The sequence below is a fragment of the Heptranchias perlo genome, chromosome 1, assembly GCF_035084215.1.
Source record: "Heptranchias perlo isolate sHepPer1 chromosome 1, sHepPer1.hap1, whole genome shotgun sequence".
Lineage (NCBI taxonomy): Eukaryota > Metazoa > Chordata > Chondrichthyes > Hexanchiformes > Hexanchidae > Heptranchias > Heptranchias perlo.
In genome coordinates, this window is record NC_090325.1 from 64,091,617 (window position 1) to 64,105,504 (window position 13,888).

Consider the following 13,888-nt stretch of genomic DNA (forward strand, 5'->3'; position numbering starts at 1 on the left):
ACATAAGAAATAGGAGCAGGAGTAGGCCAATCGGCCCCTCGAGCCTGCTCCGCCATTCAATAAGATCATGGTTGATCTGATCCTAACCTCAAGTCTAAATTCATGTCCAATTTCCTGCCCGCTCCCCATAACCCCTAATTCCCTTTACTTCTAGGAAACTGTCTATTTCTGTTTTAAATTTATTTAATGATGTAGCTTCCACAGCTTCCTGGGGCAGCAAATTCTACAGATCTACTACCCTCTGAGTGAAGAAGTTTCTCCTCATCTCAGTTTTGAAAGAGCAGCCCCTTATTCTAAGATTATGCCCCCTCGTTCTAGTTTCACCCATCCTTGGGAACATCCTTACCGCATCCACCCGATCAAGCCCCTTCACAATCTTATATGTTTCAATAAGATCGCCTCTCATTCTTCTGAACTCCAGTGAGCAGAGTCCCAATCTACTCAACCTCTCCTCATATGTCCACCTCCTCATCCCCGGGATTAACCGAGTGAACCTTCTTTGTACTGCCTCGAGAGCAAGTATGTCTTTTCTTAAGTATGGACACCAAACTGTATGCAGTATTCCAGGTGCGGTCTCACCAATACCTTATATAACAGCAGCAATACCTCCCTGTTTTTATATTCTATCCCCCTAGCAATAAAAGCCAACATTCCGTTGGCCTTCTTGATCACCTGCTGCACCTGCATACTAACTTTTAGATTTTCTTGCACTAGGACCCCCAGATCCTTTTGTACTGCAGTACTTTCCAGTTTCTCGCCATTAAGATAATAACTTGCTCTCTGATTTTTCCTGCCAAAGTGCATAACCTCACATTTTCCAATATTGTATTGCATCTGTCAAATCTCCGCCCACTCACCCAGCCTGTCTATATCCCCTTGTAGGTTTTTTATGTCCTCCTCACTCTCTACTTTCCCTCCCATCTTTGTATCATCTGCAAACTTTCATATGTTACACTCGGTCCCCTCCTCCAAATCGTTAATATAGATTGTAAAGAGTTGCGGACCCAGCACCGACCCCTGCGGAACACCACTGGCTACTGGTTGCCAGTCCGAGAATGAACCATTTATCCAAACTCTCTGCTTCATGTTAGATAACCAATCCTCCACCCATGCCAGAATATTACCCCCAATCCAGTGATTCTTTATCTTGAGCAATAATCTTTTATGTGGCACCTTGTCGAATGCCTTCTGGAAGTCTAAATACACTACGTCCACTGGTTCCCCTTTATCCACCCTGTACGTTATGTCCTCAAAGAACTCAAGCAAGTTTGTCAGACATGACTTCCCCTTCATAAAGCCATGCTGACTTTGTCCTATTAAATTATGTTTATCCAAATGTTCCGCTACTGTCTCCTTAATAATAGACTCCAAAATTTTTCCCACCACAGATGTTAGGCTAACTGGTCTATAATTTCCAGCCTTCTGCCTACTACCCTTTCTAAATAAGGGTGCTACATTAGCAGTTTTCCAATCTGCCGGGACCTTTGCCGAGTCCAGAGAATTTTGGAAAATTATTACCAAAGCATCCAGAATCCCTACTGCCACTTCCCTCAAGACCCTAGGATGTAAGCCATCAGGTCCAGGGGATTTAGCCACCTTGAGTCCCATTAATTTACTGAGTACCAATTCCTTAGTGATTTTAATCGTATTAAGCTCCTCCCCCCCAGAGCCCCCTGTTTGTCCAGTGTTGGGATATTCTTAGTGTCCTCTACCGTAAAGACTGAAACAAAATATTTGTTCAGCATTTTTGCCATCTCCATGTTTCCCACCATTAATTTCCCGGTCTCATCCTCTAAGGGACCTACGTTTGCCTTAGCCACCCTTTTTCTTTTTATATAACTATCGAAACTCTTGCTATCTGTTTTTATATTTTTTGCTAATTTATTTTCATAATCTATCTTCCCTTTCTTAATCAATCCTTTAGTTACTTTTTGCTGTCTTTTGAAGACTTCCCTTTCAATGGGAGTGCAGGCTAATACCCGACAGCTGCTCTGCTCATCCAGTCAAAATCCACAGTGTTGTGTATTCCAAAGGCAAGTCCCGACTAGAGAATGATAGGACTGTTGGGAGTGCTAGGCTGGCATCAGCCTGCTGCGCTACCAACTGAGACAGCCAACAGTGCCATCTGTCTGTTTCATTCTCCTCTTGGAAATCAGCAATCTGTAATTATCTCATCATTCATCTCATTGGTGTAGGTGGGTTCTTGCGGTGTACAAAATAGCTCCCTCATTAGCCTACATAACTGTCACTAAATATCAAAGCAATTCAGTGTATGTGAAACGTTTTAAAGATTTTTGAGACACATGTCAAGGTGCTACATGAACACATGTCCTTATTCTGCTCAGTTGTTCATTAAAAATGCACCTATCTAATTTCCCATCTATTCAGTTTGAAAAAGAACGAACTTGCATTCATATAGCACCTTTCACAACCCAAGAGGTCCCAAAGCACTTTACAGCCAGTTCAGCACTTCTAAAGTGTAGTCACTATTGTAATATAGGCAATCAATTAGGCAAATTCAGTACAGGCATGTACTTGGATGTTATTGGACTACAAGTCAGAAGATGTTGCACTGACATTATGCAGTTCAATCAGAAGGCTTATTCTGAAATGTTGAGTGCAATTTTGATCACAATCTCAAAAAAGATAGGTGCATTAGAAAGAGTTCAGAGAAGAGTGACCAAAATGATTCCAGGGTCCAGCTATTTACTGGCAAAAAAACTGAAGAGACATGATACAGATCTTTAAAATAAACAAAGGTACTATGATAAAGTAAAGAAAGCAAACTATTTAACTTGGCCAATGAGCATAGGACTAAAATTCACACGCCTTGAGCAAAGTTAGATTAGAATTCACCCACTCTAATTCAGCCCCTTCTCAGTCTTTCCTCTGTTTATTTTTCAATCCTTTAACCTCATTGGTTAAGGAGATACACTGTTTGTCCCATTGTTCAAGGCCCCTGAACAAAGTTAGAATGGCCTCTCGCAACAGAATAGTGGGCATGTAGAACAGATTTGTGATCAATTGACACTTTTAAGAAGGAGCTAAATTAATGGTCCAGATTTTGCTGGAGCGGGGCATCTCACATCGTGCCCTGTTAGTTAGACTTGTTCATGCACGTTTAGGTTTATAAAATTTTTGCCCACAAAGTTATTGGACATGAGCAGATAACGGCACAGCGAGGGCAACAGGGACCTTGAACAATGGGACAAACAGTGTATCTCCTTAACCAATGAGATTAAAGATTGAAAAATAAACAGAGGAAAGATTGAGAAAGGGGGTGAATTAGAGTGGGTAAATTCAATGTCAAATCAGGTACAGAAAGAGAAATAAAGAGGGAAAGAAAGACTTGGGGGAGGGGGATGGGGAAGAGAGAGAGAAAAGAAAAATAAGATTTTTTTTAAAAACTTAACATTTGACGTTTTTAAAATCTCCTAAAACAATTCACAACCTGAAGGCATGAGACTCCACATTTATAATAGTTCACTTTCTGAACAAGAATGATTGGCAGTCATTAACAATTATCACGTCGTTAAAAAGGTACTTACACTATTAATTACTAGGCTTAACTTTCTGTGGTGAGTTTAATTAATGCGCAAATGCAGCAACTTCATGAAAATCATGGGGAGGTTAAGGGCAAGGTGTCGTTTTCGCAAAGCTAATGGCGGAGCAGCGCAAATCGGCCAGCAACTTGTGGCGATTCACAATTCACGGGATATCTGTTCCTCGCCACAAGTTAATGGCCGATTTGCGCATTAATAATGGCGTGCGTCGTTCAGATGCTGTTACTTTTTCAGCAAAATCTGGGACGATATCTTTTAAGAAAGGGGATTGAAGATTAGTGAGATATTAAAAGCACTGGTTGATTTTTTCAGGGGAGGTACAGTAAGGAATTTAGTGCTTCTCAAATTAGTGGATCAACAGGTGGTAAGGGAGGAAGTCCAAGATAGAATGATATGTGGATTCTGGGTGCATCAGGCATGCTGCACTGAACAACCTTTTTTCACTCAGGGTTTTAAGATCTTTAAGAAATGAGGAAACCAACAGTTGGGGCAGCCACCCCCCATTCCAAAAAGTGCTGGTTATTGCTGGGGAATACCTTCACAGGTACTAATAGCCATTCTTCATATTAGCCTAGCTTAGCGAATGTTGGAAACTATTCAACTGCAGAGGGCATCATAGCAGGGCAAGATCCCATCCTCACCTGATATCTACAGATACACATGTCCTACCAGATCATTGGATAGCAATCAGGAGCTGGAACCCTGCCTGATTTCCTAGCCCAGGAACATAAGTGGCCAATTGCAGTAACTGCTGCCCAGGCTGAGTTGGAACCATTTTCAAATAGGTTCCGCTGTGCTCCAAGCAGCATGTCACTATCAGATTTTCAGACAAAACTAAAATGGGAACGACAGTAGAAACAAATGATGTAGCTAAGGATTTACTTAAATTTTTGGATCATTTATGTAAACAGGCAAACAGATGGCAAATTAAATTTAATATAGACAAATGTAAAGTATGCACTGGGCAAAATTGTATGCACGCACAACACAAGTACAAAGTGAACAGAACTGGCACAAGGAGAGTCAAAAAGCGTCTTGGGAGCAATAGTGTCAATGTCTAGATAATGTGGTGAGAAAATGAAAAAAAAACTAACAAAATGCTGGGAACAGTGCAATGTTATTCCACTGATGTTATGTTGAAGCTGTACAATAGCTGGTCAGACTACACGGGGGACATGGCGTGCAGTTCTGGTCACCACACTACATGTGCACGTTGGAGAAAGTGCAGAAAAGAGTAACAAATATTATTCCAGTACAAGTGGGATGTAGTATAAGGAAAGATTTAAAAAGTTCAATCTCTGCTGCCTAGTGAGATCAGGTTGATGAATATAAATTATTAAAAATAATTTAGGTAAGGTAAATCTGGAACATTACTTCAAAATAAGGCAGTAAGAGCCAGCGGCCATAAGTATAACCAGTGAAAAGTAAAGTTAATCAGCTATCAGAAAGAACATTTTCATTCAAAGTTTGATAAATTCCATGCTAGAATCAGGGGCTTAGGGTATGAGAAAGTTGAGCTTCAGTGGGATGAATAGCCTTTTATCATTTTTGACTTTTCTTATGTTAAACCTGTTCCTAACACACCACCTTACCTCTGGTTTCAGTTTCCTTGCAGCTATTTTCAATGGGGAACAGTCCAATTCTATTACACTATACATCAGGAAAATAGATTTAGTCAGAAGAAAAAGTGCAATTATAATCTGGGTATAATCTGTGTTACCTATTATCCTGTGCATGTAAAATTGTAAACTTTCAATCGTAGTAAATACAACTGCATAGAATTTTTTTTGGTCAGCAAAAGCCTGAATGTATATGATGGGCTCATCCATTTGAATGGAACAATCCACACTAGCAGCAAAACAGATACACCATTCCTTACTGCCTTATTTTGAAGTAATATTCCAGATTTGCCTTACCTGAGCCATTTTTAATTATTTATATTTTTTCAATAAGATCTCACTATGTGGTAAAGATTGAGCGCTTTTATTTTTAAAACCTTTCCCCCTTTCACTTGGAATAATTTTTGTTGCTCTTTTCTGCATTTTCTCCAACATGTACATGTAGTGTGGCAACTAGAACTGCACACCATACCCCCGTGTGGTCCGACCAGCTATTGTGCAGCTTCAACATAACCACAGTGGAATACAACGGAGAAGGAAAAAGCTGAGGTCCAGTATTTCCATTTAATGAATATTAATATTATACTATATTTTCTATACAATAACCATTTCAGTTGTAGGGAAGAGTTTTGTTTCTAAGGATAATAAATTTCCACTTGCAGAACAGCTGTTATCGCTGGTTTAGCTGTTATTCTTCAGTATAGATCACATTTTACTAAACTAGGATTTATGCTTGACTTTGACCTAATCCGTGTGTGCTAATAACTATCAAGATTTATCACATACTATGCAACTCCCTTTTAGCAATACAAATACATTCTCCAAGTTTCATAAGAAACAACAATTGGGAAATGTGTAAATATTCACACGATTATTGCCACTTCCTTCCTCCTCACGCACCAGTACATTAATTGGTTCCAGAAAAAACAAAGACAATTGCATTTGTGGTCCTTGGTGTGTTAATCTCTCAGATCTGAAATGTACTCGGCATGTTTTATTGGTAACTCTCTTCATTGTAGAGTTTAACCTTCTAATATTTTCTCATAGCTCATCCCCTTCGCTCGTGATTTTCTTGTTGTCCTTCTCTGTACTCTCTCTGATGCAAGTACATCCTTTTTGAAATGTAGTTGCCAAAACTGTACACAGTACTCCAAGATGGGCCTGACCAGTACTTTATAAAGCATCAGCAGAGGCCCTGTAGATTTGTACTCCACTGTTCTGGACCTTACATCCAACATTCTACTTGTTTTGTTTTTCCAGTTTTTTATATTGAAAGTGATGAGTTTACTGCTACACCTAGATGCTGTTCTAATTTTCTCTGTGCTCACTTTATTCATTCATTGTATATCCATGGCACAATTATATTAACCCAATATGCACTACTTTATATTTGGCAGTATTTAAATTTGCTATTTCTTTGCCCAATTGCACAACTGATCTAAATTCCTCTGCAAATTCATAACAGCATCCTCCGGTTCTCTTTATTTTATTATAGTCAGCAAGTTCAACAAGCTTACAATTGGTTTTGGAGTTTTGGTCATTAATGTAGATTGACTGGGTTGTAATGTGCTGAGATTGGTTACATCCACACGCATGGACAATTGTATCCAGAAAGAAATATTCCAAGTATAGATAAGGCCATTCAGCCAACACCTTTTGCACACAAGGTATAAATTGCCTACCATGCCCCCTTCTCAATGTATTTAATCTCCTGAGAGAGGTGAATATTCACAGGTAAAACTTCCAAGATAAAAGCTCTGCGAAACTTTTCTGATCGCCCAAGGTAAAACTCATCAGCAATACAACTCAACCTGCAATACATCTAACCTGATCACCAATTATAGTTCACAGCAGAATTTCCAACTGGTCTACTGCACCTTTATGAACTTATTAAACTTAGCAGGTAGCTCTTTAACATTTAATTAGTATTTAGATGCCAGTGATCAAAGCTCTGAACATGTGTAAGTATGGATGAGGCTTGGATGTGTCGCAATTTCCTCCAGTTAAACATTGAGAAGTCTGAAGCCATCATATTTGGCTTCAAACCCCATACCACTGTCACTGATTACATCCCCCTTCCCCAGTCACTGTCTCATGTTGAACCAGACCGTTTGCAGTCTCAGAATCCTATTCAATCCCAAGCTAAACTCCCAACCCCATATCCCCTTCCACCTCCATAATCGCCCGCCTATGCTCCTGCCTCAGCCTATCTACTACTGAAATACTCATCCATGCCTTTGTCACCTCCAGACTCGACTTTTTGAATGCCCTCCTGGCTGCTGGTCTCTAATCCTCCACGCTTTGTAAACTTCAGCTCATCTAAAACTCTGCTGTCCATATTCTATCCTGTACCAAGTCCCATTCACCCGTCATTCCCGGTCCTTACTGACCTACATTGGCTTCCTTCATGGCTTCATCCCCCCATCTCTATATCCTCCCGCAGCCTTACAAGCCCCCTAGAACTCTTCTTTCCTCCGACTCTGGCCTCTTGTGCATTCCCCACCCCCTTCGCCCCATCATTGGTGGTCGTGCTTTCAGTTGTCGAGGCCCCATATTCTAGAATTCGTCCCATAACCCCTCCACCTCCTCTAACACCCTCCTTAAAACCCACCTCTTTGACCAAGCTTTTGGTCACCCCTCCTAATATCTGCTTCTTTGGCTTGGTGTCCATTTTTGTCTGATTATGCCTCTGAAGCAACTTGGGTCATTTTTCTATGTTAAAGGCACTATATAAATGCAAGTAGTAGTTGTTGTTGCTGTTATGCATCCACAGAACTCTGTCTTCTCTAGCTTGAGCATTTTGTGGAGACAACAATATACCTCAGGTCTGCCAGACCTCCATCACCATAAGCAGCTACTGGTTCCTTAATGTATAGCAATGTCCTTATATGGCAAATCTTTCTAGACACGACCATATTATGTCTAGACACAATATTTTATATTCCAACAAAATTATGCACTTGACTGGAAAACTATGTGACAGCCAAGTACATTTACTTACTGGAATGTAAACAACCTTAAACATGCTTAGGCAAGTGACATGCTTCTGAGTTTATGGACTATAAAGAAAGAGGCTACAAAGCACAATTTTTATTTAAAATTTGTGATTAAGTTAACAGGAGCAATAGTCCCTTAAATATATGTACTTTTGTTAATGCAGCCTCTCAGTACAATAAGCCAAACAATTCCAAGATAAAATAATTTTCATAATTAAGTATCATTTGATAAACATTTCCATCATGTAAATTATAATTTCTAATATATTGCTTACTGTAATCTGAACTTTTTAAAGAGAACAATTCCCACATTTGGTGTCACTATCGCTAGTTTTCGGACAGGAGTGATGTACAGATTAAGGAAATGAGAAAGAACTTAAAAAAACCCTCAATTGATCTAGATGAACCTCATCTCTTCACTGTTCAGTTTAATCCACCTTTTTTTTTAAGTTAGAGCTTTATTTTTAAAAAAAGAGGTTGCATGTCACAGATCTGTTTTCTTGATGCTACGGATCTTTGTTCAGATCAATTTCACTCTTTGTACAATCTTTCTATATTTCCATAATTCCTAAATAAAAAAAATGAAGTAACCTAGTTATGTACTGCAGAGGTTCCCAAACAGGTGGTGCAACGTGGATGCTGGACATAGTGACCGGGAAATACGGGGATATGCTGTCACTTTGCTGGTATTCAGTGAGTTCTAATGATATGAAGTCGACGAATTACATTAACACCCAGAGTGTAAAGGAGCAGAATTAAAACAGCTGAAGTGGCAAAACTGCTGAAATATTCTGGGTTACCAACTATATCTACACTAACATTAATTAGAAAGAAAGATTTGCATTTATATAATGCCTTTCACAACCTCAGGACGTTCCAAAGCACTTTACAGCCAATTTGTGCACAGCAAGGTAATAAACGACCCGATCCTCTGTTTCAGTGTTTCAATGTTGAAATACAAAGCCAAATCAGTAGAATATAAGTCAGAGAAAGCTGAGACTAAATGCAATAGTGCTCTGGTCAGATTGCATCTCAAGTACTGTGTCCCGTTCTGGTTGCTGAGACACAAGTGAGACATTTAAGCATTTGGAGCGCAGTTCAGTGAAGAGTCACAAGGTTGATTATTAGTGTCATAGGTCTGAATTATGAGGAAAGATTGGAAAAACTTGGGCATTTCAGCCTGGAAAGAAAGCATTTGGGATATGATCCTATAGAGTTATATAAGATAGTTAGGGAATGGAAAAGGTAAATCCAGAATATCACTTTAAGTTAAACAGAGAGAGTAGGACAAAGGGACATGAATTCAAACTGTAGAAGGCAAATTTAGGATTAATGTCAGGAAATTGTTCTTAAAAAAAATGATCAACATATGGAATAGATTTCTAGAGATAGTGGAGGCAAAAACCCTGGAATTGTTTAAAAATTGGATGCTAAAATGGAGGAAATTTGAGTGGATGAATTAAGATGGGCCAAACTGCCTTCTTCATCTGTAACTACCCTCTTATCGACTCCTTTAAAATAAGGCTGGCTGAAAATCTGATGAAGGATGTTATCACAAGTTATAATAACAAGTGTAGGCAAGGGTAATTAAATATTCAATGGAGCACTATACACCTGTGCTGTTGAGACAATGGGCATGGTATCTGAGGAATGCAACTGGCTAAGTTGAGTAATGTTCACTGAAAAGTTATGCTAAATTTATATTACAGTGTTGCTGTAGGTGGTAGCTCTGAATTCAGGGGCAGCACTGTAATATAAATGAGGTGGTCCTCCTGCCACTGACATCATGGAGGCACCTTAAGAGGTGTATTTTTTTGTGCTGTTACCATGTAGCATGCTGACAATTTTTGGAATTAAATTATTTTACTTTATTGGAAAAGTTAACAAAAGCTTTTAAAGTACTGAGGTAATAATTCCCAATTAAATGTTTAGGTTTTCTTTAACTGGTGCATTCTATTTATATATAATGGAGCTAACTGTTTTAGTATCGAGCTTAAATGCTTGTTAACCATCCTAATCCTCCTTATTTATCTCTTTTCTTTTGGTTCTGAATCCATTGTTTTGTGCTCCATATGAAATGCTGTTCTATGTCTTTATCTACGTAGGAGTACTGTAGAAACGCAAGGTGTTGTAAAATACATACATTCTTGTTACAACACTATAAAATGTATCTTAGCTTCAAATATTGCAGCTATGTTCCTATTGTATAAATATTAAATCAGTCAAATTTTCCAGGATTTTCCATTAACAGAAATGCATCTTCACAACTACTGAAATGCAGCTGTTATGTTAGCAAAAGCAACAGCCAATTTGTGCACGTGGTACCACAAACAATGAGATGAATAACCAATGAATCTGTTTATGGTGACGTTGACTGAGCAAAGAATGTTGCCCCAGATACTGGGAAAACTCTGTGCTCTTCTTCAAATAGCATTTTATGTCCACCTAAACAAGGTTATGGGGCCCTTGGTTTAATGTCTCACCCAAAAAACAGCACCTCCAAGAATGCAGCAGTCCCTCAGTACTGCAGTGTGCAGTGAACTGTCAGCCTATAGTACGTGTTAAGATCCTGGAGTGGAGTTTGAACCAACACCCTTCTGGATCAGAGGCAAGAATGCTACCAATTTTAAAGTGCTTCAGGCAAATAAGCATCTTTCATTCAAGCTACCAACGATGTCTACTATTGAAAAACTGTTTGTATCCCCAACTCCCTAAAAGAAATCCACCACTATGAAAAATGGAAAACTAAGCAACCAAGCCAACTGGATAGTCAACTGGACAAACAAGGGCCCCAAAAGGAGGGTGAAATTGGTCTATGCCAGTAGTATGAAACAGGCTCATAGCAAATCGACAAACCGTCTTACCAGTTTTCTTTTCCATTGAAATCTGACACTATAGATAATGAATGTCTACCAGCAATTTCAACAAAAAAAATCAAACCAAAGAACATCAAAAAGCATTGGGAATGTAACAGCAATGTAGTGTTTTGGAGAACTTAATTTCTCACATAACTAAAGAGCAACATGTCAGATATCACAGGACTAGCAGAAGTATGAATTGTTGAGTGCATCAAGTTTAATGTTGGGGACAACAAAAAGTTATTTTCTCAGGCCAAGAAGAGTACAACAGGAAGGAATTGGATTCCTTATGTCAAAAGAGGCATCGAGAAACTGCACTTAGTTTCTAGACCGATCATCATTGCCCACTGTTACAAGCTTGGGTCAAGCCATAGTCTCTCAGGTACAGTGATGCTAGACACCAGAGAGGCTGCCTATCCCACACTGCCCCTACCAAGCACCAATGGGTGTACTGTTTGTTAATTATACAGACAGGCTAATGGATCTCTTATTGATTAGTCTTCGGGGAAACAATTTCAAAGCCTAGATCATCAGCATTTTAATCATCTTCTGTCTCACTTTTTTTCTTTCCAAACTTGCAAATGCACTTTGCTTTAAAACACAACCTTTAAAAGCCAATTTTCCCCCAAATCATTTCTGCAAAAATATGGTCAAAAAAATCCTGAAGTGTGAAACCCATTTTCAAGAACATAAGTTATTAAGAGGTTGAAAATTTCTATCCTGCATTTCCAAAGATAAGCTTATTCAAAAAAGATTTCTATACCAAAACATGGTGCATTGCTCTCAGAAAGTATGGCTATGGTGTCATGAAAGACAGATGAAATATAATGGTGCAGTACTGTCAAATGGACTGTCATATGGCCAGCTTCTTCTTCCAGCATAAATCTATGAGCTAGTGTGTCTTTGAATGGAAATACAAAAAAAAAACAAATATATGTGACCCTTGCTTCAAAGATTGCAAAACTGTACTGAGATCCTTCAAAATCTGTCTGAAAATGTCAGTGGGTCAGCCACCTCCTTCGATGAAATCTAAGGAATTCCGATATTTTGCAACAGATTTGATAAGTGATAGCACCCGAAAGGATGTCAGGATCAGTATCAGCAATGGCAATCAAATCCTCCAGTCAGCTGGAAAACTGGAAAGGCAGCAAATTAGTCTGAATGCTGAACGCCACTTATCAAGGATCCTGATTCTACTCATCATCACGTATAGTTGGATGATGACTAACATCGTAAACAAGATGAAAGGAAACTGAATTTTGTTCTTTCATTACTCCACAGAATCCACCATGCGATCAAGAAACAATAAAAACACCAGTAGGTTGAAAATTTATGTTACAAGCATGTCAAATTTAGACCAAAAAATGGAGACTGTTCAAGGCCACGGAGCTCTCACCTTACCAAGAGAGGTGCCAGGAAATAAAACCTGGTGTTGTAAGATTCTTTACAGGAAATAAAACCTGGTGTTGTAAGATTCTTTACAGGAAATAAAACAACAATCATAGCGGAGACCAAAACCCGATAATGCACTGGCCTGACAGCTGGTGAAATTACAGCTAACTGCGGGCAGGTGCTGCAGGGTCCATAAAGGGGGTTTGAGTCGCTCATGTCCTATCAGTAGCTTACCATTTAAATATACATATACGCATTACTGGCTGCATTAAAAATTCAGTAAGAACAAAAGATAATTTTTAAAAATTAAACTGATCTAGACTCATACAGTGTTTATGTTTTAAACAGTGCAAGCAAACTGCAATGTATGTGAATATATTGTGCATTCCTCTTCACTTTTTCTAGAGTTTCAATCATTAGCTGCGTTTGACAAATAGCCCCTAACTATTTTAACCCTATACTGTCCATATCCTTTTAAGGTAACAGATACTAACAATGATGATGGGTCGACCTTTTAACGGTTGCCAATAATATGGAAACTACAAGAACGCACGTTCTACGGGTAATGTAGGTTTAGGGAGAAAAAAAAAAGATAATTCATTTGGTGAAAACGTTTGTAAACAGAAGCTTTCTGGGAACAAGCCTGCACTATTCCCTGAGGAAAAGTACTGGTTGAGGGACTTCACAAAATCAGAGCTGGAAACACTTACCACCAAAAGCAAGCCCGACCGCAGACACAGAAATCGCCAAGAAGAACAGGGCGCCTCCTAACTTCCCCGAGAAGCCCATACTTGATCGCAGACTTCCTTCAATCTGGTTACATTTTTGCTCGAAGTCCGTGTCAATCAAAGCCCAGGGTCTGCGCTCGCGCCCAACCTGCTCCGTGCCCGCGGACGTTCGGCGTCAAACCACGTCCCACGTGTCTGCCTCGGCGGCACCGCCCCTCTTCATCTGTGCCCGTCAGTCAATCTGTGCATCTTCTGGTCAGAGGTATGTGGTGGGGGAATTGCTTTAATATGTGACGCCAAAATTGAGAGGATGAAGTAAATAAACTTATATACAGCCGGTTCTCCGGTATTTTAAACCTGAAAAGACTCTTTAATCTGGCCAGATGCACTTGGGAGGAGTGGGAATGTGGAGCTTCAAAAGGTCTATAAATCAAGGCGACAAAAGTGATGCTAAAGTATCTTAAGAAACAGCTTGGAAGTCATAAACACAAAAGAGTGGCACTAAAGAGGGTCCTGAGAAATACTACAAATAGAAACAAAAAGAGGTAAGGGAGAATAGAAAAAACATGAGAGAATATAGGGGGGAAAAGCTGCAGACAATGATGGCAAAAGTTCTTAAAAAGACTTATAGCTTTACACCCAATGAAGTACTTTTGAAGTGTAGCCATTGCTGTAATTATAAATACAGTAGAAGAAAAATCATTAAACAAAAGGTGTATGTTGAATATGGTG

General features: G+C 39.3%; 1 protein-coding gene across 1 annotated transcript in view; it reads right to left on the reverse strand.

Annotated features, from left to right (window-relative positions):
- The window catches only part of cspg4ba (chondroitin sulfate proteoglycan 4ba), a 109,402-nt gene extending 96,141 nt beyond the window's left edge, over positions 1-13,261 (reverse strand). Inside the window, exon 1 of the mRNA XM_067985789.1 lies at positions 13,139-13,261. Coding sequence (XP_067841890.1) covers positions 13,139-13,217 — 79 coding nt within the window. The 5' untranslated portion in view covers positions 13,218-13,261. The remainder of the gene's footprint in view (positions 1-13,138) is intronic.
- Positions 13,262-13,888: the final 627 nt, after the last annotated feature.